This window comes from Lucilia cuprina, chromosome 2 (genome assembly GCF_022045245.1).
Source record: "Lucilia cuprina isolate Lc7/37 chromosome 2, ASM2204524v1, whole genome shotgun sequence".
In the NCBI taxonomy this organism is placed as follows: domain Eukaryota; kingdom Metazoa; phylum Arthropoda; class Insecta; order Diptera; family Calliphoridae; genus Lucilia; species Lucilia cuprina.
Genome location: NC_060950.1, coordinates 24,906,647 through 24,934,146, shown reverse-complemented (window position 1 = coordinate 24,934,146; position 27,500 = coordinate 24,906,647). Strand labels below are relative to the sequence as shown.

Sequence of the window (27,500 nt, the reverse complement as noted above, 5' to 3'; positions counted from 1 at the left end):
TGCGCCGATTTTAATGTCGGGTCAGAAAGTGTGATCAAGGAATCTAATATGGTCATTATGGAAATATATTTACCATCTGGTTTTACCGCCGATACAGATAAATTCAATAAAATACGTCAAATCAAACATGTACAACGAGTTGAAACTAAGATGGACGATACAGCTATTATTGTCTACTTTGATTACCTTACAGCTGGTGAAGAGGTGTGTTTCAAAGTTAATGCCGAAAAGAGCCATGCCGTAGCCAAACAAAAGCCAGCAGCTATCATCATGTATGATTACTATAATGCTGATCAACGGTCCACTGTCTACTATGAAGTTAAGTCATCATTGTGCGATATTTGCGAAGAAGGTGAATGTTGCAAAGTCTGTGAAATTAAAGCAGAAAAATAATTTAAAAATTTTAATTCGATTTTTGCAATAAAGTTCATAACATATATATAATACGATATGTAATATGTATATGATTACATTTATTCAACTTTATGCATCATTAAATAAAAATATCAAACAAAGAAATTATTATAATTCAATCGTAGTACTTGAGGATCTGAAAACGCCTATATTCGGTTGATGTTTATGTTTGTAAAAATTTTTACTATATCATATCCCTCCGTTTGTTTATGTTTGATCAAACTATACTATGATTAAAATCGGTATGATATCGAGCTTTTTTCGCACAAAAGACGTAACCGACAAAAACAAAATTTTACAGGAGAGCATTTTTTTTAATTATCTTCGAAGTAGGACAAAGCATTACTCCAAAACTCCGTTAATAAATACTATTACATCTAAAATATGGGATGCAGTTTGTTTCGATTTTATATTGCCGCTATATCCGATTTTTTAGTCGCTTACGTCTTTTTTGCCGAGACAAATTTTTGTGTTATAAAGAATGTTGAGGCGGTTACGTCTAAATTCTCTGTTTAAAAAAAATATTTTTTTGTGTATATCTTAATATAATTTGTATAAATCTGAAATTTAATAGTGTAATAAATACTTTTTTTTATAAGATTTTAAGATCATCTAGCGATGTCTGTAAGTCAGTCTTTTTGTTGAAAACCGGATAGGTTCCGAACGTTATGAGCTAGAGTGATGAAATTCTCTAAAGATGCTTATTGATGACAAATATTGTTTTGTGTTAATAATGGGCAAAACGGTTCATGATTTCACTTAGCTTACGTACAAGTAACTCCCGGGAAATAGTCAAAACATTAAAAAATATGTTGTTTATGTTGCAATCGCTATAAAATTTTGCAGAAGTCGGTTATATATACCTGTAAATTATGTTGGGAAGTATTACAGATATCAGTCAATATTTGACCCTAGCCTCCATATATGGAGCCTATAAGACAATGATTTTTTCCATACAGAAAAGAAGTTTACAGTTAATAAATCTTTCCTATTGAAAATGATTAAGATCGGTCAATAATTTCACCTAGCTCCCAAGCAACTATACCCCCGAATAGGGCTTGTAAAAATTGTAATCAAACTACAGGTCGCAGTTTTGGAGATCATTCAATTAAATTTGCCACATGATCTTCTATTATACCTTAGACGAAGCCTATTGAAAATGATTAACAACGGTCCATTATTTCACCTAGCCTCCATACAACTAAACCCCCGAATAGAGCCACCATCAAAATTTTCCTGAAATATCCACAGTTTTGTTAAACTATAAATGGCTTTAGTATATCTGAGGCAAGGTACAATTCAACTTAAATGCTTTATTATGAAAACTAAATAACATTTTATTCGTATACAGGTGTAGGGTATTATATGGTCGGCCCGGCCCGACTATAACTTCTTATGTGTTTTCTTTGAATTTATCAGCCTCAAAGCTAGTCATAGGAATATTTCCAAATACAAGAAGGTTCATTATTTCTAGCAGTTCTTTTTAGCAATATTTGCTTGAAATTGTTAAGATATGAAATAATTATGAATTATTATCTAAATTATAATTGACTTAATATATTTTGAAGAAATCGCCATATTTTGAAATCATTCAGCTGCCTTTGTTTCCTGTTAAATAGTTCTCAGACTCACAATAATGTTGCAGAAAGTGTTCTAGAAATTATGACGAAATCTAGACAATATACTAAACTATAGAATAGACCACAGAGAGGACTATAGGAGTAACTAGAACATATCATTAACTATAGACTAGGGTATAGACTTGACTATATTATTGACTATATTAAAATTTATATAGACTAGAAGCTAAAATATTTACTGGATCATAAATTAGACTAAAGACTACTAAAATATAGGCTAGACTAGTTTGATAACATCTATCAGATTTTCATATGAAATCATCTGTCACATCAAACGGCTGTCTATCGAAAGACTTATATAGTTCCATTCTATTAAAAAACATACATTTAAGTTTACCGATGCATGTTGCTAAAGTATTTTGTAGTCATACATAGGGGAGCTTTGCTCCCCTAAAAACCGCACTTTACAATTTTTGAATATTTTATTTCTATTAGTTGTATCAGTTGTTCTATAGTTGAAACGAAAAGTCGACTTTTCGACCTTTTGCATTTTATGAAAAGCCGAATTTTTGACTTTTTCTTTTTATGAAAAGTCGACTTTTCGACTTTTTGCATTTAGTTAAAAGTCGATTTTTCGACTTTTTTCATTTAATTAAAAGTCGACTTTTCGACTTTTAATATTTTATAAATAGTCGACTTTTCGACTTTTTCCGCCTTATCGACTTTCCGACTTATCGACCTTCGGACTTATCGACTTTCCGACTTATCGACTTTCTGACTTATCGACTTATCGGCTTTTCGACTATTTTCGACTTTTTCCGATTTTTCAACTTTTTTCGACTATTTTCGACTTTTTCCGACTTTTCGACTATAAAGTTGCCAGAAGCGTAAATTTATAATGTTGCCATTTAACATTATATTATTATTTTTATTATTATTATTATATTTATTATTATTAATAAAAAATTTTATTTATATTTTTTCTATTTGTTGCAATTTTCTGTTTTTTTCGACCTTTTCCGATTTTTTTCGACTTCTTTCGATTTTTTCCGACTTTTTTCGACTTTTTTCTACTTTCTTCGACTTTTTGACTTTTTCCGACTTTTTTCGACTTTTATTTACATAGTCGACTTTTCGACTTTTTTCATAGACGATAGTCGAGTTATCGACTTTTTTGGAACAAAATAGTCGACTTCGACTTTTCGACTTTTTTCGACAAAAAGTCGATTATTCGAAAGACGATTTATAGAACCCTAATTATTTGCTGTATAAAATCAAACAATTCTTTTGAAACACTGAACATACCCTATGATTTTGTATTAACCACTTTTTCAGTGTAATCTAAAAATTATAAATATGGCAACGCTATGTTATTGCGGTAAAATGTCATTTTGTAAACGAAAACAATAATATTATTGTTTATTAGATTTATTCAAAACAAATTAAGGAAAAATGTTATCAGTTCAATACAAATGTAAAGAAAAAAATAAAAATTTATTAAATTACAATGTAAACAATTGTTATAGTTAGTTTCTCTTAACAAAAATTTTAATACTGTACTTGAGAGTGACAATGTTGGTTACACAAAATTTGTCACTTAATTTAATTAATAAAAAAATATTAAAATGATCACACAATTGATTAAGGTCTACGTAGTTTTCATATGAAATACTATCTGTCACCCCGCGCCGCATGTTTAGTTTTAATCAAATGTATAGTAGACGGTAGTGTTTAGTAGTATACTCTTCTTTAGAACGTTCAGACTAGACAGATAGTTCTGTTACTGATACGGTTAGCGATAGTTGTCGTACACACTAGTGATAATGAATTTATTAAAGTTCTTCTACTACTTTGCCACAATATGTGTTCTGCTGATGCAAGTGGAAACAAAACGTATTCTGGGAATATTTCCACATTTCGGCTACAGTCATTTCAAAGTCTTCTATCCCTTATTGCATAATTTGTCGGAGAGAGGTCATAATATTACAGTGATTACCTATATAAAAGCTACCACACTGCCCAAGGGAAATTATGAAGAATTATTGCTGAAAGGCATGGAAGTGGTAAATGTGGTGCCTTTGGATGAGATGAAAGAGAGAACTTGGAAAGGTTTATTTGATGAATACATTGCTTTACATGATGAGGGTCAAGAGTCATGTAAACGTCTCTATGAAAGTGGACACATAGAGGAAGTATTAAAACGTCATAAGAAACAGCCCTATGATCTAGTTATCACCGAATATTTTAACTCTGACTGTCAATTAGCATTGCCTTATTTAATGAAAACCCCAGTTGTGGCCCTGAGCAGTTGTCTTCTAATGCCCTGGTATTATGATCGTATACTAATGCCCGATACACCTTCATATGTGCAATCAGAATTTGTGGGTTTTCGTACTCCCCTCAACTTTAATGAACGTTTAATGAATTTTGTGCAAGCAAAAGCCTTATCTCTACTCTATCGGTAAGTGGGTACATTTATTACAAAATCTATTAACAAACTAATAATGAAATGTATTCCTAATATTTCTAGTTACTATACCAATTACCACGATAACAAATTGATTAAACATTATCTAAATATTGATATTGATGTAGCTCAGATTGCTAAACAAAATACCCGTTTAATATTTGGAAATCAACATTATTCCTTGATGGGTATTAGACCAACTACACAACAATTTGTTGAAATCGGTGGCATACACATTAAAGATGAGGAAATAAATAAAGTTTTACCCAAGGAAGTTGATTCGTTTTTAGAAAATTCAAAAGGAGATGTTCTATTTATAAGTTGGGGTTCTATGATTAAGGGATCAACTTTGGATGCTGACAAATTGAAGGCAATTTTAAATATTTTAACAAGACTCGATATAAATGTTATATGGAAATGGGAATCTAATGAAACTCCTATTAAAAGTGATAAGTTTTTATTTATAAAGTGGGCTCCTCAATTATCGTTGATATGTAAGTATTTTTATAAAGTTGTTGATCTAAATAATATTCATATGACTTCTTTTCATTCATATGCCTTGTTTTAATAGGTCATCCAAAAGTAACGCTATTCTGGGGACATGGTGGTCTCTTAAGTACCTCAGAGGCTGTGTATTGTGGCAAACCAATGCTTATAACTCCTATATACGGTGATCAATTTGTTAATGGTTTTGCTGTGGAAAATCGAAAAATTGGACGCATTATTAATTTTAATGATATTAAAGAGAAAATACTTAATGAAGAACTAACACAACTACGACATCCCAAGTAAGTGGAAATTATAAGTTTTGTTTAAAAGCAAATAATAAGTTTAGAACATTAACCAGCTATGCCACCAAAGCTTTGGAAATATCTCAAGTGTTTCGCCAACGTGAATCACAACCTCTTGACACAGCCACCTGGTGGGTTGAACATTTATTAGAACACAAAGTCAGTGAAGAGGTTTTACACTCATATGCTGTTGATTTAAATTGGTTTGTTTACTATTCATTGGATGTGATTGCTTTATTATTAGCAGTTTTATTTGTATTTATTTTTATAACAAAACGTTTATTGCGTTTAATTTTGCATAGACCTGTTAATGTTAAATATGTTAAAGTTAAACAAAATTAGATTATTTATAAAAATTTAAATTTAGTATTGGAACATGACAATACGACTGTTTGTGCCTTCATATTAATTGGTCAACAATTTTTACATATAAATGTATAATACTCAGGTAAATGTAATTTTTAATAAAATTTTATATAATTTTATATTAATAAACTTATTAACTAAATTTGGAAAAAAAATTAATAAGTGTTTTAATAAACTTTTTATTTCTTTAAATTTTCTAATAAAATAATGTTAATTCTGATAAATTAGTACCTAGACTAGTTCAAAAACTTTACTACTTTAATAGTAATCAATCAGATAGTCCATATGATGTCTAATCGTTTATCCCATTTAGTAGTTAGTGGATCAGTCAAAATATTAGTCCAAAAATTAACTAGACAAGTGCATAGATAAGATAATAAGCTGATCAAAGGATTTATCAAAGTAGTCTAGTCCTAGGTTTGACAACTCCATAGATTTGTCAACAAAACAATATAGATAAAAATCTGTTAAGTCGTAGGAATGATGATGTATTATTTCCAGTACGTAGCAGTGAAATCTTTACAAAAGTCGTTGAGTTTGGACTCAGTTCACTATGGCTGGGTATAGTGTATCATCCTAGAAATTTATTCCTTCTGACAGTTACGGCTTGACGACCTTATTTCACGGTGGTCTTTTTTATCCACTGGATAGACTAGAGACCGCCTACCATGCGCCCCTGAATTCCTCAATGAAGAACTCAGGTAGCAATTTTTTGCACATGGATGTGTACAAGCACTTTGTTGAAGTAATCGAGCTATCTAATCTCTTGCCATAGCAGCCCCGTTGCGGAATGACAGGCAGCATAGGATTAAATCCGCGTACCCCGACAAGGAAAAAACAATCACTAGTCTAAAGTCAATAGAAGGGGTGACAAGTCCCAATATCAAGTGAAATCAATCTTCCGACAAAGCGGAAGTGACCACCCTTAATGATGTTATTAAAGAATTGCATTATTCAAAATGTAATATCCATCACCTAATGATCCATTCCAGTGCATTCCATAACCTCTTAAAGCCCGCGCAAACATACTACTGAGATGGCTCTGCTGTTTTGGCAACAGCACCTAGAGACATATTTGGTAGTCCGAAATACCTAACAAAATGGATCAGGATCCCTCTTTTATGAACCGATCAATGTTACAAAGGAAATAGGAATTTCCAAAGTCAATTAATTGCCCCGATAAATAGTCGCGCAGCATGTATCAATATATGCTGTTGAGATGGCAACAACACCGAAGAACTTCCCCGAAGCGTAAAAGGGTATACTAAATCAGTACTAATCTCCAAAATATGGAGACTTTCCCGATCTTTCACCAATTTTAGCATCAGTTCCATTTCCATGATCATAAAGATCGATCTACGGGATGACAGGCAACCATTGAATAAGAGATACCGATCGGGTTTAGGAATCCAGCATATGCTGCTTTGTACACAGACCTGTTCGAAGAGAGATTTATCCAACCCATTAGGTATAGGATACATAAGTCATTAAACCAACATTCTCTCCCCGCGATTTTGGGTATTAAACCACAGCGTGGTTACGTGGATCCCGAAGGAACCTCAACCAACTGACCAACCAGGACATAGCCCTGTGGGCAACTGGCCACCCGTAGTGCTAGATTATATGGTGCTCAGGTTAGACCTCATGCCAAATCATTCCGAGGCGAAGCCAAGGATACATTTGACATCACCAGTTTATAGTCCCGGCAGACTAGAGGTATTGGTAGCACCCCTTTACCCGGGGATTGCAATACACCATGATGGAGATTTCATCATGGAAACATGCCCCCGGGGGAAACGGCAACACATAAAAAGTGGAAGACCGCATTCTCTGTATCCCTCTCATTGCAGCTGCTAGTTTGAGGGAAGTCCAACTATCTAGTTATAGATGCCAGTCACCACGATATTTCTCACCTGTTTAGGGTTATAAGCTGCATAGAATGTTCCCTATTGACAGAAGGCCACATTAGCCACGACCCTTTTACATTTAGATTTTTTCATATATTTCAAGCCTTTTGAAGAAGGAACCTAACAATACTACTTTAAATAAGTCCAAACAAAAACGATCGATAGATAGATAGATAGATAGATAGATAGATAGATAGATAGATAGATAGATAGATAGATAGATAGATAGATAGATAGATAGATAGATAGATAGATAGATAGATAGATAGATAGATAGATAGATAGATAGATAGATAGATAGATAGATAGATAGATAGATAGATAGATAGATAGATAGATAGATAGATAGATAGATAGATAGATAGATAGATAGATAGATAGATAGATAGATAGATAGATAGGATAGATAATGTGTTACTTCTATGTCAATTTCATTTAAAGCTTTAATCGTAAGCCCCACTTCATCTTGATTTCGGAATATAAGGATTAGAAATAGACTCACTCATCATTCTGGTGAATCTATTCGAATTGTACATCGCAAGTATGATCCTATATCATATTATTCTGAAATCAGTTTCTTACAAATCTTACACTTTTGCCTTTTATGGGCTTTTTTTATAAAAGTATTCGGGAAGAACACTCCTACTGAAACCAGATTTTAGATAGACTGAGGTCACTTATTTAGAAAAAATTCAGATCGGTTTAAAATATATTAATACTACTGACCAATCAAAAACTGTTTATAACTGATCTTAAGAGTCTATGCTAAACTGTCAATTGTCATTATTTTCAAACTAAGATTAATATAACAACAATTATTTTTTACCATCTGATCTCAAGACTGTGATTAAAACAGTCAACTACTCTTTACTTTTAAATATAAGCTAATTCAACAACCTGTCATTTCTCTCAATTTCAATTTAAGTTAAGCTTTTTGTAGAAAGCTTTAAGTCAACTTTAAAGATAAACATTAAGTTAAAATACTCTCCTGAAATGTAAACCCAAAAATTAAACAAACAATTTAGTTATAATTCGATACTGCGACGGTGAACAACTAAAAACGGAAAAATTAAAAAGTTTAAAATGATGTCGACCTAAAAACGCGCATAATTGAGAAATAAGAAATAAAGCAAAAATAAAAAAAGAAAAGAAAAAAAAAACGTAATAAATACGCGGTATATAGTTAACTAAAACATAAAGATCTAAAGCATTTAAAACTAAAATAAATGTTAAAAAAATACATGCCAACAGAAAAAAATAAACGGCCCACACAAAAAGTTCAATATAATTTTAATAAAAATAACTTATAGCCACATTTGTGCATAAAAAATTTTGTTGATTATTACCCATATTTTGTAAATTCTTTTTAAATTTGTTAAAAAAACTTTAAAAGTGATTTCATAAATATTTTTTTTTTATAAAACTAAGAAATATTTTGTCAAAAGTTTGCGTGGTTATAACAAAAAACAAACCAAATGTTAACAAGAGCGTAAAATAAATTATATATTTAACAACAGCAACAATAACATCAATAATTTTAACAATAATAAAATGTTTAAAATGTTATATTTAAAGTGCTTAATATTGTCAACACTACTGGTGCATTTAAATTCTGCTCAAGGGTTTGTATAATTTATTTAAATTTTTTTTAAACATTTCTTATTTTCACTACTTTTGTACTTCTCTATATGATGTTATGTAGTTGTATGTATGTATTTGTATGAGTTTCGTTTTTTTTAACGGCGAAATGATCTCATAAGCGTAATGATTGAAATACAATAATAAAGTAGAAACTGAAAAACAAAATCCAGTTTATATGGACAAAATTATAATGAAACATTTGATGTTGTTAAATAAACTAAAATTATAAACAAATACCTTCATATAAGTGTATAAAAACCCCTTTTCGTTTTTTTTTTGCAAAAAAAAGAAACAAAACGAAAAACAAAAAACTTAAGAAACAAACTGAATTGTCGCTGCAAAGAAACTATTTTATATATTAAAAACTCAAAACACATACTTTGTTTACATTTTCTCATAACAACGTCATTCTCTCTTTGTTGGAGGAAGCATAAACAATAATAACAAAACAAAAGACTTAAGACCCGTACTTACATTATATTAGTACTTTTTATTCATATTACACAGTGGGGGATTTAAAAAATATTTTAAAATAATAGAAATTAATTTCATAATCTGATTTTTAAATTTTTATTAAAACTTTGATTGAGGAAAACAACATTAGACACTATGGGTTGAAAACATAAAGTTATCAATTAATATTTAATTTACATCTATTAACTTACATTTCTGGTTTTATTACACCAATCGAAACTGAATAAAAACAAGTAAAAAGTAATATTTAGGTGATGCCGACCATATAATACCCTACACCTTGATTTGATTTTGTTTTCATAATAAAGCTTTTAAATTGAATTGCTCCTTAGCTCAGATATACTTAAGGCATTTATTGTTGAATAAAACTGTGAACATTTAAGTCAAATTTTGAAGCTGGCTTTTTATAGACGCTAGAGTAAAATGAGGCCCTATAATTATAGAGTTCATGAGGGTCATCAAAGCAAGTATAGAACTTGGTTTTGCAGCTTTTTGTCGAGTATACTAAACATAATTATGAACTTAAAAGTCCTATTCGGCGGGTTCCGTTGTATGGGAGCTAGCTGAAATAATGGACCGATGTTAACCATTTTCAATTGCTCTACAGTATCATACAAGATTATATGCAAATTTTCATTGAATTATCATCAAAATTGCGACCTGTAGTTTGATTACAAATGTTTACATGCTCTATTCGTCGGGTTCAGTTGTATAGGGCTAGGTGAAATAATACACCGACGTTAACCATTTTCAATAGGCTTCGTCTTCAGTACCATAAAAGATAATGTGCGAATAGAATTATCTTCAAAATTGCGACCAGTAGTTTGATTACAAGGTTTACAAGCCCTATTCGGGGGTTCAGTTGAATTGAGCTAGGTGAAATAATGGATCGATCCTAAACATTTTTCAATAAGCTTCGTACCAATAGAAGATCATGAACCGAATTTCATTGAATTATTGTGACCTGTAGTTTGATTATAAGGTTTACATGGACAAATGGATATAGCTCAATCGACTCAGAGAAATGATTCTGATCCGATTGGTATACTTTAAGGTGGACAAATATAATTGTGCGTTATAAACATCAGCACAATCTCAATATACCCTCCCCACTTAAATGGTGCAAGATATAAGAAGTATGAATGTAAAATCAGACATAGTCAACCAACCGATATTCTACAGTAATGTTAATGGGTCTTGGAATATGTGCAAAATTTCATAAAATTACATGGTTTACATAACACAGACAGATAGACGGACATAGCAAAATCGACTCAGAAAGTGATTCTAAACTGCTTGGTATACTTTAAGGTGGATGTAGTAGCAATATTTTTAGGAGTTACAAACATCAGCACAAACGCAAAATACCCTTCCCACTAAAGTAGTATATATAGTATATAACAATGATGCGTGTTATATTTGACTATGGACTCTTGGATTAATTATGGATCGAACTTTTAGAACGTGAGACATAATAACATTTTAGGAAGTTTAGCGTTCATTTGGCATGGGTGATAGATATTGAAGTGCTTAACTTGAACACTTACCTTGAAAAATTTATTTCACGGTATTCTTCATTGACGACTTACCACCGTCTCTTGATGTTTCTTACGCGCAGGTGGTAGGTAGGTTTTGTACATCGCTCTGCCGGTCTATGTACAAGCATTTTGCTCAAGTAATCACCGCCTGCCTTTTTATAAAATAAATCACTTCCGTTTTGAACCAAGCAGCTGAAATGACTTCTCTTGAGTAGGCAACAGCGCCCAAAGATGTATTCGGTGGATCAAAACACAAATCAATGAGAAAAGCTGAGGGCTTTGTTGTTTCTCACATACAACAGACCGTGGTAAATCTGGTATGGACAATATTATAATTTGTGTAAAATACTTTATATCCATCGCCAGTCAATCCAGCAAACTTCCCATTCATTCGACCCTCTCATAGAGAACAATATCCTACACACGAAGTATAAAGAACATTCTCCGTTAATTCATGCTGAACGGAACATCAACTTAACTTCAATTCTTTTCCAACGCTTAGCTCAATCACTTCTCAGTGGGGTATCTATTGACTTCGGCAACAGCACCGAAATTCCGAATTATACACTTTTCTGTACATTAGTCTTTTAAACGCAAATTTGACTTTAAACCATAGTCAGTTCGTGCATCCCGAAGGGACCTATCCAATAGCCTTGTCTTGTCTCAGTCCGAAACCTGTATGTAGCAGAGATACAAGCCGAGACGCTTAAAATGGCTGCGGCTGGCCGCCTGTAATATTTTGCAAGCCGCGCCGCCGCCGACTTCTTTCGGCTCAAAAGCTAAACCGGCTTAAACGTAGCTGCTGATAAAGATTGGAATCGCACATATATTTCAGAAAATAATGTAACCAATTTGAATGGGAAAATGAATATATATGGGACCATGTTTTAAAATTGTATATTACAGACATTTTCGTTGCCAACATTCCCATTGTGCATCAATTTGATGCGTGTGCTTTTAAACAATGAAACTAAACTGTCAGCAGCACGTCTGTCCATCAGTCAGTGAGTTAAGTGCTATACACTGGATTTGTTATGGTTTTTTTCTTAAAGACATTATAATTCTTTATTGTCTTTCTATGAACAATTGTTTGTTGAATTCTTTTTTAACTTTATTTCTACAAAAACCATTTTTTTTGTAACTCAAATAACTGCCACTACTTGTCTTGTCAGCTTCTCGTTTTTTTTTTCTTGCCATTTTGTTGGTTTTTATTAAAATTTTTTCTTATTCTGTTCTTTTTTTTCTATATATTTTATTTATAGTTCTGTTTTTATATAAAAATATTAAAGCATAGCATTTTGAAACCTACGCATTGATTCGTTGATTTTTATTCGTTTTTTTTTTTTGCTCAATATTATGTATTTCCTTTAGTTTACCTTGACTTGTCGGTTTTTTTTATTGTTATTAGCGTTTTTTTAACGAATGAGTGAGTGTTTCTTTTTAAGTCAATAGCTTAATGTAAATAAATAGTTATTTATTTACTTTGAAATTAACTACATACATACGTATATGTATGTATTTGTTTATTTTAGTTTTTTTTTTATTTGATTTTAAAATTAGTAATCCACATTAACTTGTATTGTTTTACAATTTCAATTAAATGCAATTATTCTACATAACGACGAAAGTAAAACACAGACATTTGTGAGTCAAAATAAATATTTATTGAGATTCTAACTAATTACGGATTCCAAGAATAATTTATTTATAAATTTCTGGTCTTTTAAATGTTTAACAATACATTTATTTTCTAAGTTTTGAAGCTAGTGCTGCTGATTTAGCGTTTTTAAATGTTTCATATGCTTTCATTTTTGTTTAAGAAATGGTCTATGAAAATATATAAAATTTACATCCGATTTTAATATTTTATATCTTATTTTTAAGATAATATTAAGCAAAATTTGTTGATAGATGATAATCTAATCATTTTACCTTAATGAACATCCTCGATCTTAGGGATTATAAACTAATATTGTCAACTGTATTATCGGCCTTTCTTTGGAATAATTTGACCTGATGTCGAGTCAGAGAACGTTATTATATGTTCTCTATCTCTATCAAGTTATCCCGTTTTCTTTAGGGTGTACGTGATGCTGTTATCGAAAACACAACAGATTCCCCTCAGAACTTTACATGAGGTTGTCAAAGTTATAGAAATATCTCTTAAATTTAAACACTATAGGAGTCTTCTTAGACAGCGACCTAGGAGTAAACCAAAGCAATATACATATGTATACATCTATAGTGCGAACTATTCTTCTATTCTTTTATATTTATTATATTATTTTATTCTTATCTAAAGGTAAGAAGTGCAATTTAGTGTTTAGAGCTTCTGATCTCTTAACATTGTAGAGTTAGGATCTCTTGCATTTTGGACTTTAATTAAGAAGAAATTTGTTGTAGATCAGCTATACAAAGTTAAGAGATCAAAAGCTCTAAACACTAAATTGCACTTCTTACCTTTAGATACGCATATAATGGCCATATATGCTAGCAGCGAGGCTTGGTTGGTTTACGTACACTCCACTCGTCAGATGTAGTATTTATAGTGTTAGCCTGTTGCTATTAGAAATCATTGATCATAGACTCAGATATCTCACCAAGGTTAGATATGAAATAATTGCCAAAGAAACGGTTTCTTTTTACGGCCAAAGCAGGGCATTCACAGAGGAGATGGAAGACTGTTTCACTGTCTTTGAAACCGCGACAGTGATCATTGAAAGGGAGCCCAAACCGACTTGCACGTCTGCCTATTACCCAGTGTTCTGTTGTTATTGCTATCAGCCTTGATATGTCCCGCCTATTTTTGTTTATAAGGTGCCATGTGCATTTTTCATTGAAGGAAGGCCACAATAACTTGGTCCCTTCACATGTGTCTAGACAGTTTCACCTATTTTCAGCCTTTTAAAGAAAAAATTCTTAGGATATTGCTGAAACGGCGTTAGAAATGTCAACAGCAGATTCTGTTCTGGCAAGCTCATCTGCCTGTCCATTACCATAGTAGTCCCTATGCACAGGAACCCAAATGTCAGACAGACGACCCAGCCTTTACATATCCTTCTTGCATTGTCTAACTAGTGAGAGAAGTGCCGCTTGATAATTGACAAAAATTCCTACATTGCGCGAACATTGAGGTCATGTAATACCTTACAGGCTGACATTATCGCAAATATTTCAGCCTGAAAAACACTATAGTTGTTGGGAAAATAGAGAGATATATTTACAACTTCTTCGCAGAATACACAAGAACCAACACCGCAATTAATTTTAGAACCATCCGTAAGGTTTCTGGTGGTATGTTCGCCCGGTAGGTTACCTCTACACCATTCTCTCCAGGAAGGAACAATGTCAGCTGGAGTGAAATATATTCGCGACAACATGGGAATCTTTGTCAATAGACAAGAAGCACTTCTCTCACCAAACTCCTTTACTACCACTGCCATATTCTTAATATCATGTATTCGCATTTCTGTCTTTCGATTACGTCTCTAGGTGATGTTGCCAAATCCACAGAGACAATTCCATCTGCCTAGTTGTAAACGGAAGATGTTCACCCCTATCGCCAATAGAAGTGAACATTTTGTTCTCTTGAAATTTTCATTTCCCTCGAAGGGAAAACTGCTATCGTGATCTTGTTTGAACAATTTATATACAGTAGTTGGTTTTGTATAGATCAGCTGTTCAATATTTACAAAACCTCATCAACAGTGTATATAGCTTAAGTGCTGTTACATGTGCCGGTGGAAGGATTTAGGTACGAAAGTTGTCACCTGTGTGTTCTTTGGAAAAAAGGGATCATGGTGAGTCTTCTCTAGCTCACCCTGTGATTAAAAGAATAACACCGATAAATAGACCGAAACACAGATGTTCACATAAAGCTCTCGACTGCTGTTCTTATCATATATAGAGCCATTTTTTTATATACCCAACGTTAATGAAGGTGGTCGTAAATCTAAAAATGTATTGAGTTAAAATTTGGATCCTTATTACATTCTATGAGAATCCATCCATCTGTATGCTTGTATTACAACCGGTTCACATTTGACCCTGCTCTTATATTATCTCTAAAACATACAAGTAGTGATAAAGTTCGAGATAAAAATTATTTCTCCCTAACATTACTACCTGTGACCCGTTGTGACCTTTGACCACCAATTTCTCGATTAGCGTACATTAAAATCAAGACCACTTCTGCTTCTTATTTATGTTGAGCAATCCTTAATCAATGTTTATCATATAATTATAATGGTTCAAGTAGATTTTCACCCGAATCGAGTCCACTGATCAATCATGACTCATTAAAAATATTGCATTTAAGTATTTGTGTAACTTTATATAACTTGATTACATCAAAATATATAAGCTGATTGTAAAATTTCTAAATTTTCTGTCAACTACACAGCTAGCAAAGATGGAGACATAGCTACTCCTCCATCTAAGTAAACTTGTTTACGAAGAAAATTCTACGAAAATAACTACACTGATCAAACAGAATTTAGGCCAACATTAATCCAGACTTAAAAAAGAAACAAAACAAGTATTATCGAAAAACCCATACAATACATCACACCAACTAAATGTAATCATAATACTACTTACGTGATTTAACCCACTACAAGTGTTAAAATAAAACAATTTTTATTTTAGCAATAAAATAAAATGAATGTGGTCATACCGCTCACAATCACTTGACCATATGTGGCAGGCAACCAAGTCAAATAGTAATAAAAAAATAAACAACAAATTTAAAACAAAACAAAAAAAACTACAATAAATTTATAAACACCTAATTGGGAACTAAAATAAGCACCTAAAGACTTTAATTCACTGGTAAAAAAATAAAATCGAAAAACTACCTAGAGTCTTTATAACTTTAATGGAATTGTATATATAAATACAATTAAAAATCGTTTGAAAAATATATGACTGTAAAAGTAGATTATGATGGTAAGCAACGAGGTCTGTAACACTAAGAAACACTTTTAATTTCTGTGAGAAAATAAAAATATTCTAATATGGAACAGCATTTATTGTACCGATGTACTCTTTATATGGTAATAATTAGGGAGACGCTTATTTGCTTACTTTCAAGTTGGTTAATGACTTTTTAATTGGCAATTTCGAATAACTAATTAATTGTACAATAAGATAAGATTTCTATTAATTTAGTCGTTCCGAAATTATTTATATTTTGGATCTCAATAGGATTTTATGCCGTTTATGCTGTTAAGATCAATATACGATCCGATATTGATGAAGAGATCTTTATTCCTCGCTATATATGTGTCCAAGTTCAATGCTGTAGACATTTAAGGGCGGGGTTTTCTGATAAAAGTTTATCATCATTCTTTGGTATATGTTTAATATATGTTTTGTGTTTTCCAGTAATCAGTAAAGTTACTTCCCAGGAAAAATTGTATTAGCTCTACAACTAGTTCTAGAAATCATAATTTTAGCCTGAACTCGTTCTAGTTTGGCGTTGAGACCAATGATTTGTGTTTAAAAATTGTCACCTTCGGAACTGGTTCTGAGGAAGAGTTATGTAGTCGACACTCGTTCTTTGGAAAGCTTCTGGAACTAGTTATTTAATCAATGATGTTTGTTTGAAGTTTTAGAGAAGGTATAAATAAGTATTTCTTTTTTAGCGCTTTTGTTTGAAATTATTAAGATTAGGACCAATTTTCTATTTCGATAAAATTAAGTTTATAAAATTTAAATTTTTTGAAATTTTTTTCAACTGATTCTAAGAAGTTGTTTCGGAACTAGTATGCGTTCCATTGAACTAGTGTAGTAAGTAGCAATGTATAATTAGTTTCAAAGAACTAATTCCTTGAAAACTATTCAGAAATATTTAAGAACCACAACAAAATTCTAAGGAACGGGTTCCAGAAGTAATGGCGACACTACTAGTTCCAAGGCTGTTGTTTAAGAATCTTAAGTGGTTCTGTTTTCACACGTTCTAGAACTAGTAGTTTTTAGAACAAGTTCTAAAATTTTTCCTGGGTTATTATCTATGATTAACTGAGTGTAATTGGCCAATTAAACCTAAGTTATAAGTGAGAACACACAATCAACAAAAACAATAAAATAATGAATTTGGTAGAAGAAAAACTCAGTAATTTAAGTAAATAGTAATTTTTTGATTTCTTTTATCGATATTATTTTTGTTTTAAATGTTTATTTATATTTTTTTTTCAAAAATTTTACATTTTACAAAAGAGATATTTGCAAAAAACAGCTGTTCATTGTTTATGTTTTTTACTGAAAAGTTGGCAATAGTAACAAAGTTAACTGATCCTAGATTTATAACTGAAAAACACAATCATCGGTTAAATTCCGCCAAAAAATTTATTCCGAGTTTAATCTAACAGCAAGTTAAGCCTAGTTTAACTGAGTAGTAAGAAACCCGCCCAAAAGTACAAAGTCTGACTAAAAAGAAATTACTGTTTATATGATCAAGTAAAATTTATGTTAATTTCCCCTTTGCTAAAAATAAAGCTTATTTATAAACAAATCGTTCATTAGAAATTCATAGTCGCATCAGGTTTTCGAGATATCGTGTCTTTAAGTTTGAAACCCCAACAGCGCAAATACACATTTTTTTGAAAATTTTTTATGTGATCCGAAATTCCAACCTGTCGGCTATAAGGTTGATTTACTTAAGAAAGCAAATACAATTACAAGTTGGGATATTGTAGTTGTTGCTGTCCTACGGACTGTAATGGGCTGCATGTAAATAACCTCTAAACAACACCTACATGAGTAAAAGAAGGTAATCCCAGTCAAGGAACATAATGTCCTGTTGACTAAACAGTTCCTCCTGGGATGTTACCGGAGGAGTCATACCAACTATAACATCACACAGTTGGATGCTCCACCGAGGCATGTCAGAAAGGACCTTCATGCATACGAGGAGAACATACGAAAATATGTACAGGATCCCTTGGATCGGAGTTCTTAAACAGCAGCTTTTAACGACATTTATAGAGACGCTATCAATACCGCGGTTTCAGTTTACCACATAAATGTCATTCTTGAAGGTCGCCCACCACCCATAGCAGAAATAGAAAAGAACCTACCACGAAACTAAAATTTCTAAGTAGGTCAAATATGGGCCGATCCTCGGTAAATTTGGAAAAAGGATATATTTTGAAATAACAGTTAGTTTTGTTGAGTTTCATTGCGATACAAATGGTTACAAGTCAATTTTAGCATGGGGGCTAGGGTCAAATAAGGGCCGATCCTTACGAAAATATGCAGTGTCATTTATACTTATATAAAACTTATTTGTCCCAATTTTTAGAGAGATAATAGAATATTTGACGTAATTATGGCATAAAAAGTTCAAATCGGGAGGTACGATTGTATGGGGGCTAGGTGAAATAATGGACCGATTTCAATAGACTTCGTCTCTGTGCCAAAAAACAAGCTTGGTCCAAATTTCATCAAATTATCTTGAAAATTGCGGCCTGTACCTTGGACAGCCAGCCAGCCGGACAGACGGACGGACATGTCTTAATCGACTCAAAAAATGATTCTAAATCGATCGGTATACTTTAAGATGGGTATTGGACGAATATTTTTGTATGTTACAAACATCAGCACAAATGTTCCTCCCCACTATAGTGGTGTAGGGTATAAAAATTGTCATGCCTACGTCATTTGATTCTCCACTCCGGATTGATCCGATTTTCAATCGGTCTTAGATTGTCAACACTGAAGTTTTTCCCAGGCAACATTCCATTCGCAGCCAATTCGTTACAATAACAACAACAGAATGGGGTTAGCACAAGTTCCACCCTAATATATAATAATTAAATTGCTATTTCTATTTTCTGAAACAATGTTCAACAAACATATTTTTGTTTTAATTGTCATAAACTTTAACCATATTTAATTATGTGGTTTTAAGCATTTTTTAATGTTACCGGAGGAGTCATACCAACTATAACATCACACAGTTGGATGCTCCACCGAGGCATGTCAAGAAAGACCTTCGTGCATACGAGGAGAACATACGAAAATATGTGCAGGATCCCTCGGATCGGAGTTCTTAAACAGCAGCTTTTAACGACATTTATAGAGACGCTATCAATACCGCGGTTTCAGTTTACCACATAAATGTCATTCTTGAAGGTCGCCCACCACCATAGCAGAAATAGAAAAGAAGCTACCACGAAACTAAAATTTCTAAGTAGGTCAAATATGGGCCGATCCTCGGTAAATTTGGGAAAAGGATATATTTTGAAATAACAGTTAGTTTTGTTGAGTTTCATTGCGATACAAATGGTTACAAGTCAATTTTAGCATGGGGGCTAGGGTCAAATAAGGGCCGATCCTTACGAAAATATGCAGTGTCATTTATACTTATATAAAACTTATTTGTCCCAATTTTTAGAGAGATAATAGAATATTTGACGTAATTATGGCATAAAAAGTTCAAATCGGGAGGTACGATTGTATGGGGGCTAGGTGAAATAATGGACCGATTTCAATAGACTTCGTCTCTGTGCCAAAAAACAAGCTTGGTCCAAATTTCATCAAATTATCTTGAAAATTGCGGCCTGTACCTTGGACAGCCAGCCAGCCGGACAGACGGACGGACATGTCTTAATCGACTCAAAAAATGATTCTAAATCGATCGGTATACTTTAAGATGGGTATTGGACGAATATTTTTGTATGTTACAAACATCAGCACAAATGTTCCTCCCCACTATAGTGGTGTAGGGTATAAAAATTGTCATGCCTACGTCATTTGATTCTCCACTCCGGATTGATCCGATTTTCAATCGGTCTTAGATTGTCAACACTGAAGTTTTTCCCAGGCAACATTCCATTCGCAGCCAATTCGTTACAATAACAACAACAGAATGGGGTTAGCACAAGTTCCACCCTAATATATAATAATTAAATTGCTATTTCTATTTTCTGAAACAATGTTCAACAAACATATTTTTGTTTTAATTGTCATAAACTTTAACCATATTTAATTATGTGGTTTTAAGCATTTTTTAATGTTACCGGAGGAGTCATACCAACTATAACATCACACAGTTGGATGCTCCACCGAGGCATGTCAAGAAAGACCTTCGTGCATACGAGGAGAACATACGAAAATATGTGCAGGATCCCTCGGATCGGAGTTCTTAAACAGCAGCTTTTAACGACATTTATAGAGACGCTATCAATACCGCGGTTTCAGTTTACCACATAAATGTCATTCTTGAAGGTCGCCCACCACCCATAGCAGAAATAGAAAAGAAGCTACCACGAAACTAAAATTTCTAAGTAGGTCAAATATGGGCCGATCCTCGGTAAATTTGGGAAAAGGATATATTTTGAAATAACAGTTAGTTTTGTTGAGTTTCATTGCGATACAAATGGTTACAAGTCAATTTTAGCATGGGGGCTAGGGTCAAATAAGGGCCGATCCTTACGAAAATATGCAGTGTCATTTATACTTATATAAAACTTATTTGTCCCAATTTTTAGAGAGATAATAGAATATTTGACGTAATTATGGCATAAAAAGTTCAAATCGGGAGGTACGATTGTATGGGGGCTAGGTGAAATAATGGACCGATTTCAATAGACTTCGTCTCTGTGCCAAAAAACAAGCTTGGTCCAAATTTCATCAAATTATCTTGAAAATTGCGGCCTGTACCTTGGACAGCCAGCCAGCCGGACAGACGGACGGACATGTCTTAATCGACTCAAAAAATGATTCTAAATCGATCGGTATACTTTAAGATGGGTATTGGACGAATATTTTTGTATGTTACAAACATCAGCACAAATGTTCCTCCCCACTATAGTGGTGTAGGGTATAAAAATTGTCATGCCTACGTCATTTGATTCTCCACTCCGGATTGATCCGATTTTCAATCGGTCTTAGATTGTCAACACTGAAGTTTTTCCCAGGCAACATTCCATTCGCAGCCAATTCGTTACAATAACAACAACAGAATGGGGTTAGCACAAGTTCCACCCTAATATATAATAATTAAATTGCTATTTCTATTTTCTGAAACAATGTTCAACAAACATATTTTTGTTTTAATTGTCATAAACTTTAACCATATTTAATTATGTGGTTTTAAGCATTTTTTAAAGTGTTTTTTTTTGTAGTAAAAAGAAAATTTGTGTTACAGTACAATCATAAATCATTTTTAACAACCGACTAGTATAATTAATTAAATAACAAAAGTAGAAACTAAATGAAACTGAAAATTAATGTTTTAAATTTATGACAAATTAAATAAATATACTTTTCTACTTTTTTTTTTAAAGAAATTAGAATTATGTTTGTATGTCAAATAGTCCGGTATTAAGAGTATTAAAAAAAAAATTAACAGTTTAAGAAACTGTTTAAATTTAACACTTGCAGAAAATAAGTTTCAAAAATTTAAGTTTATAAAAACATTTTAAAACGTCTACACTTTAAGAAAATATGTGGGTAATTTAAATGATAAATTTTACTTTCTAACAACTTCCTCATGAAGTTGTACTAAACAGTAAATATCAAATTATGGCCGCATTGTAAAACCCTTTTTTTTCCAACTCGAAAATAATACAATGAGTAATTTAATATTTTATTACAGCATCATCATCATCTTCATTTTAAAGAGCTTCATCTTCGTCATCTGCCTCAACGTTTGCCATTGTAGTAAAAAGTTTAATAACCTCCACTTACGACTGTAACGTGATTTTATCAATAGAGTTAAAAAAACACAAAAAATAGTTAAAAAAAAAAATAATTTTTATACCCTACACCACTTTAGTATATTTCCATTGTGCTGATGTTTGTAACGCACAATAATATTGTTCCTAGACCCACCTTAAACTATACCAATCGACTCAGAAACGTTTTCTGGGTCGTCCGTCCGTCCATGTAAACCTTGTAATCAAACCACAGTTCGCAATTTTGAAGATAATTTAATGAAATTTCGTACATAAACTTTAATTGTCCCAGGGACGAAGTCTATTGAAAATGATTAACATCAGTCCATTATTTCACCCAGTTCCCATACAACTGAACCCCCGAATAGAGCTTGTAAACCTTGTAATTAATCTATAGGTCGCAATTTTTGAGATAATGAAATTTGACACATGATCTATAGTACCGTAGACGAAGTCTATTGAAAATGATTAACGTGGGACCATTATTTCGCTTAGCCCCCATACAACTGAACCCCCGAATAGGGCTTGTAAACCTTGTAATCAAACTAGTGTTCGCAATTTTGAAGATAATTTAATAAAATTTGGCACATGATTTTCTATGGAACCGTAGACGAATCCTATTGAAAATGGTTAATATCGGTCCATTTTTTCACCTAGACCCCATACAACTGAACCCGCCAAATAGGGCTTTTAAGTTTAAGTTGCAAAACCAAGCCTTGATGAACTTCATGAACTTTATAATTATAGGGCCTCATTAGACCCTAGCCTCTATAACAAAGCCCCCTTCTGGTAGGTTAGTGGTTAGAGTTCTAGTCTGGTAGACCGGTCTGGTGGTGGGTTCGATTCCCACCTGAGGCACTGGTTAAGGAACGCACAACAGGCCCGATAGTGGCCTAGGTGTATTTCTTCGGATTTGATGTATATATGTACATCCTCCTTTCAAACTAACTAACTATCTAACTAAATGTCTTAAGCATATCTGGGGCAAGGTATAATTCAACTTTAATGCTTCATTATGAAAACTAAAATCACTTTATATTTTTGTAACAGGTGTAGGGTATTATATGGTCGGACTCGCCCGACTATAATTTCTTACTTGTTTACACATTAAAATTGTTTGTACTGGTATCTTGTTCACCTACATACTATACATCTTATAATCTTTTGTCGGTTCCTATGACTTTGTAACTCTGCACAAAAAAAATTGTTTATTTTTACCAACTTTTCTGTTATACAATTAATGTTTTTTGATTAACAAATTTTCATTGTCTATTATTTTTTTGTGTTTTAATAAACACTTGTCTTTTTTTTTAATTTTATTTACAGTTTTGTATGGATTTTAATATTATTTTCGACAAATAATTTAAGTTTCTTCTGTTTCACGAAAACATGATTTTGCATCTTTCACTTGTTGGTTTTTTGGTATAAATTAAAATTTTTGTAAACAAGTGTGGGAATTAACGGAAAAATTATAACCCCTTATGTTTAGTATGGATTATTATAAAGCGTCTATTTATGAAACGACACCTACACTATATTGCATGTAATTCTAGAGATTTATAGGGAAATTAACTTTAAAAGTTTTTGCCAATAAAGGAACACAAGTATAATGTAGAACTTTACTTTTTTATAGTTCTCATAGGTTCAACTATTATAACTATGAACCGTTTAAGAATATCTTGATGATTTTTCAGATATCTTCTCGATTCTTCAGAAAATATTTGTTATTAAGCATACACACAGACTGATATCGCTAAATCGACTTCGCCATCTATAAGTTATTTTAATATAAGGATGTATACTACGTCAAATCTGAATAAGAACACCTAAGCCATTATCGAGCCTATTGTATGCTCCTTTTCGTAACAAAATTGTTCATTGAATGTAAAATTTTTCAAAGTTCCGAAACTCAGTTTAATATACATAATTCCTAAGAATTTTCCAATCAGTGTTAGTGAGGAATGTTATTTTCAGAATAACATCGCTTCCAAGATACTTCTTGGAATGCTTAACAGTCTCAAAGAAAGTGTCACTGCCCTCTACACATGCTCTACATTCGTTTGAATGTGTCCCCAATGAATACATAACATCATACTAACCTCAGAGTGGGACGCTTCCAGGAGATATCTCATTATGCTTGTACAGGGTCACCTCATAGGAGCCTTTTGTGGTTCTATCCACCGTTTCCAAGAGGTCTTATAAGATTCTCTCACTCATATTTTTAATTCAGCTTTAGTTGCGATGAATGGTTTTGCGTTCGTCAGGTTAACTACTTCGAGTTTCCTTCCCTTTAACGCTATTATACAAGAATCCATAACAATATATAGAGAGTTGAAAGATATTAAATAAATTATAAACGAAAGGTACAACCTTCTCGTCTAGCTCCTACATGGTCACCCCATAGGATCCTTTTGTAGTTCTACCCACCGTTTCATTATTCCAAGAGGCCTTATGAGATTCTGAAAGATTATATTGCAGAATTTACAAATGAAAGGAACAACATATACAATCTTACGTATATTTAGGGTATAAAAAGAATGTATTGGCTTTATAAAACTATAAAAATCCATAAATTTTTAAATTATTTAATTCAAAAACGTTTAATTCTGGATCTAGAAACGATATTATTTCACTTGTTGTCTAACAAATTTTTGGATAAATCAGCTAAAAAATTGCCACGATTTTAAAATATGATATGTTGAGGATATCCTATTTTGATAATTGGCTAGGCCCATGTTAGATTTTATCCGGGTCGAACTAGCCGATAGAATGTAAACGACTCCCACCGAAATACTGTTCAGAAAAAGTCATAAATATGCTGTCTAGTCAAGTTCATAAAAGTTTATTTTAAAAATTATGGAATTACGATTAAAGTAATTACTCTTAAAATTTATGTAGTGCTCGTTCCACTGGGTCCAAATTTCAAATTGCCTCATTGGTATTGAAATAATTTTCCATATGAATGTCAATTGACGATTCACCACCGCCCCTTTGTGTATCTTACACGCAGATCTGTACATTCCTAAACCTCTTAAAGTGACCTTCAACACAACAAAGATGGCTCTGTTGTTTTGACAACAGCACCTAGGAACGCAATTTGTGGTTCGAAAACACATATCCATATCTAAATAGCCAGACTTATTTCAGTGCCCAACAGTGATACGTTAAGTAAACTCCAACATATTCAACCATAAAGAAAAATCGTCGATAGATTAAGGATTAAGGTATAAACAACTCCGCCAACGTCTCAACCAACTTCTACGACATCCCCACACCACTCAGAATCCATCTTGTCTATCAGATACAAGTATCCGATGGTACCTTGCATACCAACGCATACCAAATCTTTGCATTATCAGCTAGATCAAATCCAATATTTTATTATTCTACAGTCTTGCTCTGTGGTTTGGCAGAAACTTATCTAACAACTCCGCCAACGACTCAACCAACACCTATGTTACTTTAAACGTCATTCCGACATCTCCACAGATACCACTCAGAATCCATCTCATTCATCAGATACAAGTATCCGATCGTATGCCGCACACCAAAGCATGCCCAATTGTCTTTGCGTTCATTGTCAAATCCAACATTTTATTATTCCACAGCCTTGCCCTGTGGTTTGACGCAAACTTTTACCGAAATTTTATATTTCACCATGTATCAATCTTTTAACCAAGTACCCCTTCTCGCGAATTTGCGCTTAAACCACAGCTATGTGGTAACTGGCCGCCATTAGTACTAGATTATGTAATGCTCTGGTTCGCCCCTGTGTCAAATCATTCTAAGGAAAGAACGAGGATACATTTGATTATCACCAGTTTATAATCCCATCTGACTAGAGGTACTGGTAGCAACTCAATCTCCCAGTATTTCAATACACCAATATAGGGACATTCATCATACAAACATTCCCCGAGCGGGGACTTTTCATAATATAAAATCTTGAAATATTATTCAAAAACTTTAACTACGAACTTTGTTCTATTTTTAGTTTATATTCCATTATTGCGCCCAATACTATAAGGCCAAATACACAGTATCATGTAGCCGTAAGCATACACAAAGCGCCCGAACCGGCCAAAGTAAAGGTTGGTATAATCGGCAGTGCCTATAGCGACTTTAAAACGGTCGAAGTCAGACCATATTCAACTGAAATGGTACATTTTGAGGTAAGTTCTGTGACAAAGTCTAACATTAAACTTATCATTAATATTGTTATTCTTCCAACAGATACCGTCCTTAAAGAGAGACCGTTATAACCTTACCGCTGAGGGTCTGACGGGTATACGCTTTACCAATGAGACTCAATTAAATTTTGATGCTAAACAATTTACGGTTATGGTGCAGTCAGATAAGGCCATTTATAAACCACAAGATATAGTGCACTATCGTGTCCTAATAATGGATGCCAATTTAAAACCAGCATTAAATTATGGAAATGTTAATATAGCTATAAAAGATGGTGGTAATAATGTTATAAGGAAATATACAAATGTCAAATTAACAAGTGGTGTTTATGCCAATGATCTGCAATTGTCGGATTATCCTAAATTTGGCGAATGGTCGGTAGAAGTTGAGGTTATGGATGAAACCTATAAAAGAACTTTTGAAGTGGTAGAGTATATATTGCCGAAATTTGTAGTGGATATCGATACGGATAAGCATGTGATCTATAAGGATGGTAAAATTAGAGCTGTAGTTAAAGCTTAGTAAGTTAATTGTTAACGGCATTTGTACCATTTCATTTTAAATTTTATTTTATTATTTTCTTAGTTATGCCTTTGGCAAACCTATTGTGGGTGAAGCCACTCTCTCTATTTATCCCACCTTTTTTGGTTCTTTGCAACCTTTTGTCAATGATTTAATTACCCGCAAAGTAGTGCCCATTGATGGTAGTGCTTATTTTGAATTTGACATTAGAGATGAATTAAAATTGAAAGAAGACTATGAACGTGAATATCTGTTAGATGCTTTGGTAGAAGAAACATCAACCAGTTCAGTGCAGAACTTTTCAACTGTTATAACAGTACATTTGGATGCATATCGTGTAGAGGCAACTAAATTGCCCAGTAATTATATACCTGGTGTGCCATTTGAAGTTTCGGTTAGTGGTTATTAAGATACCGAAGTAGTGTATCAGTTCTTATGTTCAATTTTAATTTGCAGGCTAAAGTTTTGCGTAATGATGGTGCTATGATGAAGGACTTTAAGCCCGACTTGACTGCCTATTTAACGAATGTTTATGGTAGCAGCGAAATGTATAATAAAACAGTTTATACCTTAGATACTCGTTCAGAAGTTAAAATGAAATTTACAGTTCCTGTGGGAGACAAGGATGAATATCATTCCGTTATTGTGAGTTTTTAACATTTAGAGTAAGCTTTACACTTTTTTATAATTTTTATTTGATTTAAATTTCAGGTAGACTATCAAGGTATTATAACTGATATTGGCAAAGTACCACGTAAACATTTGCATAGCAAAAATTTCATCACCGCCAAGATTTTGAATGACAAGTAAGTAGTTAATATCGTAGATAGATAGATAGATAGATAGATAGATAGATAGATAGATAGATAGATAGATAGATAGATAGATAGATAGATAGATAGATAGATAGATAGATAGATAGATAGA

General features: G+C 32.7%; 3 protein-coding genes across 4 annotated transcripts in view; all 3 read left to right on the top strand.

Annotated features, from left to right (window-relative positions):
- LOC111687451 (CD109 antigen) overlaps window positions 1-1,025 on the top strand; it is a 7,208-nt gene extending 6,183 nt beyond the window's left edge. For both annotated transcript variants that reach the window (XM_046952091.1, XM_046952093.1), the window contains exon 8: window positions 1-1,025. This exon is cut by the window's left edge and continues 168 nt beyond it. In XM_046952091.1, coding sequence (XP_046808047.1) covers window positions 1-393 — 393 coding nt within the window. In that variant the 3' untranslated portion in view covers window positions 394-1,025.
- A 2,422-nt stretch (window positions 1,026-3,447) lies between these two features.
- LOC111687448 (UDP-glycosyltransferase UGT5) lies at window positions 3,448-5,740 on the top strand. Its single transcript, XM_023449890.2, has 4 exons — window positions 3,448-4,455; window positions 4,525-4,955; window positions 5,033-5,249; window positions 5,309-5,740. The coding sequence occupies exons 1-4, from the start codon at window positions 3,818-3,820 to the stop codon at window positions 5,592-5,594; spliced, it is 1,572 nt and encodes a 523-aa protein (XP_023305658.2). The 5' UTR covers window positions 3,448-3,817; the 3' UTR covers window positions 5,595-5,740.
- Window positions 5,741-8,554: 2,814 nt separating this feature from the next.
- LOC111687456 (CD109 antigen) overlaps window positions 8,555-27,500 on the top strand; it is a 28,283-nt gene continuing 9,337 nt past the window's right edge. Inside the window, exons 1-6 of the mRNA XM_046948489.1 lie at window positions 8,555-9,147; window positions 25,855-26,032; window positions 26,094-26,572; window positions 26,637-26,967; window positions 27,030-27,218; window positions 27,285-27,379. Coding sequence (XP_046804445.1) covers window positions 9,077-9,147; window positions 25,855-26,032; window positions 26,094-26,572; window positions 26,637-26,967; window positions 27,030-27,218; window positions 27,285-27,379 — 1,343 coding nt within the window. The 5' untranslated portion in view covers window positions 8,555-9,076. The remainder of the gene's footprint in view (window positions 9,148-25,854; window positions 26,033-26,093; window positions 26,573-26,636; window positions 26,968-27,029; window positions 27,219-27,284; window positions 27,380-27,500) is intronic.

Excerpts from the sequence above, each read along its gene's own strand:
- LOC111687448 (XM_023449890.2), top strand. The coding sequence starts at position 3,818 with ATGAATTTATTAAAGTTCTTCTACTACTTTGCCACAATATGTGTTCTG. Across the intron at positions 4,956-5,032 it reads TCCTCAATTATCGTTGATAT|GTCATCCAAAAGTAACGCTA; the intron begins GTAAGTATTTTT and ends TTGTTTTAATAG. Across the intron at positions 5,250-5,308 it reads ACACAACTACGACATCCCAA|CTATGCCACCAAAGCTTTGG; the intron begins GTAAGTGGAAAT and ends AACATTAACCAG.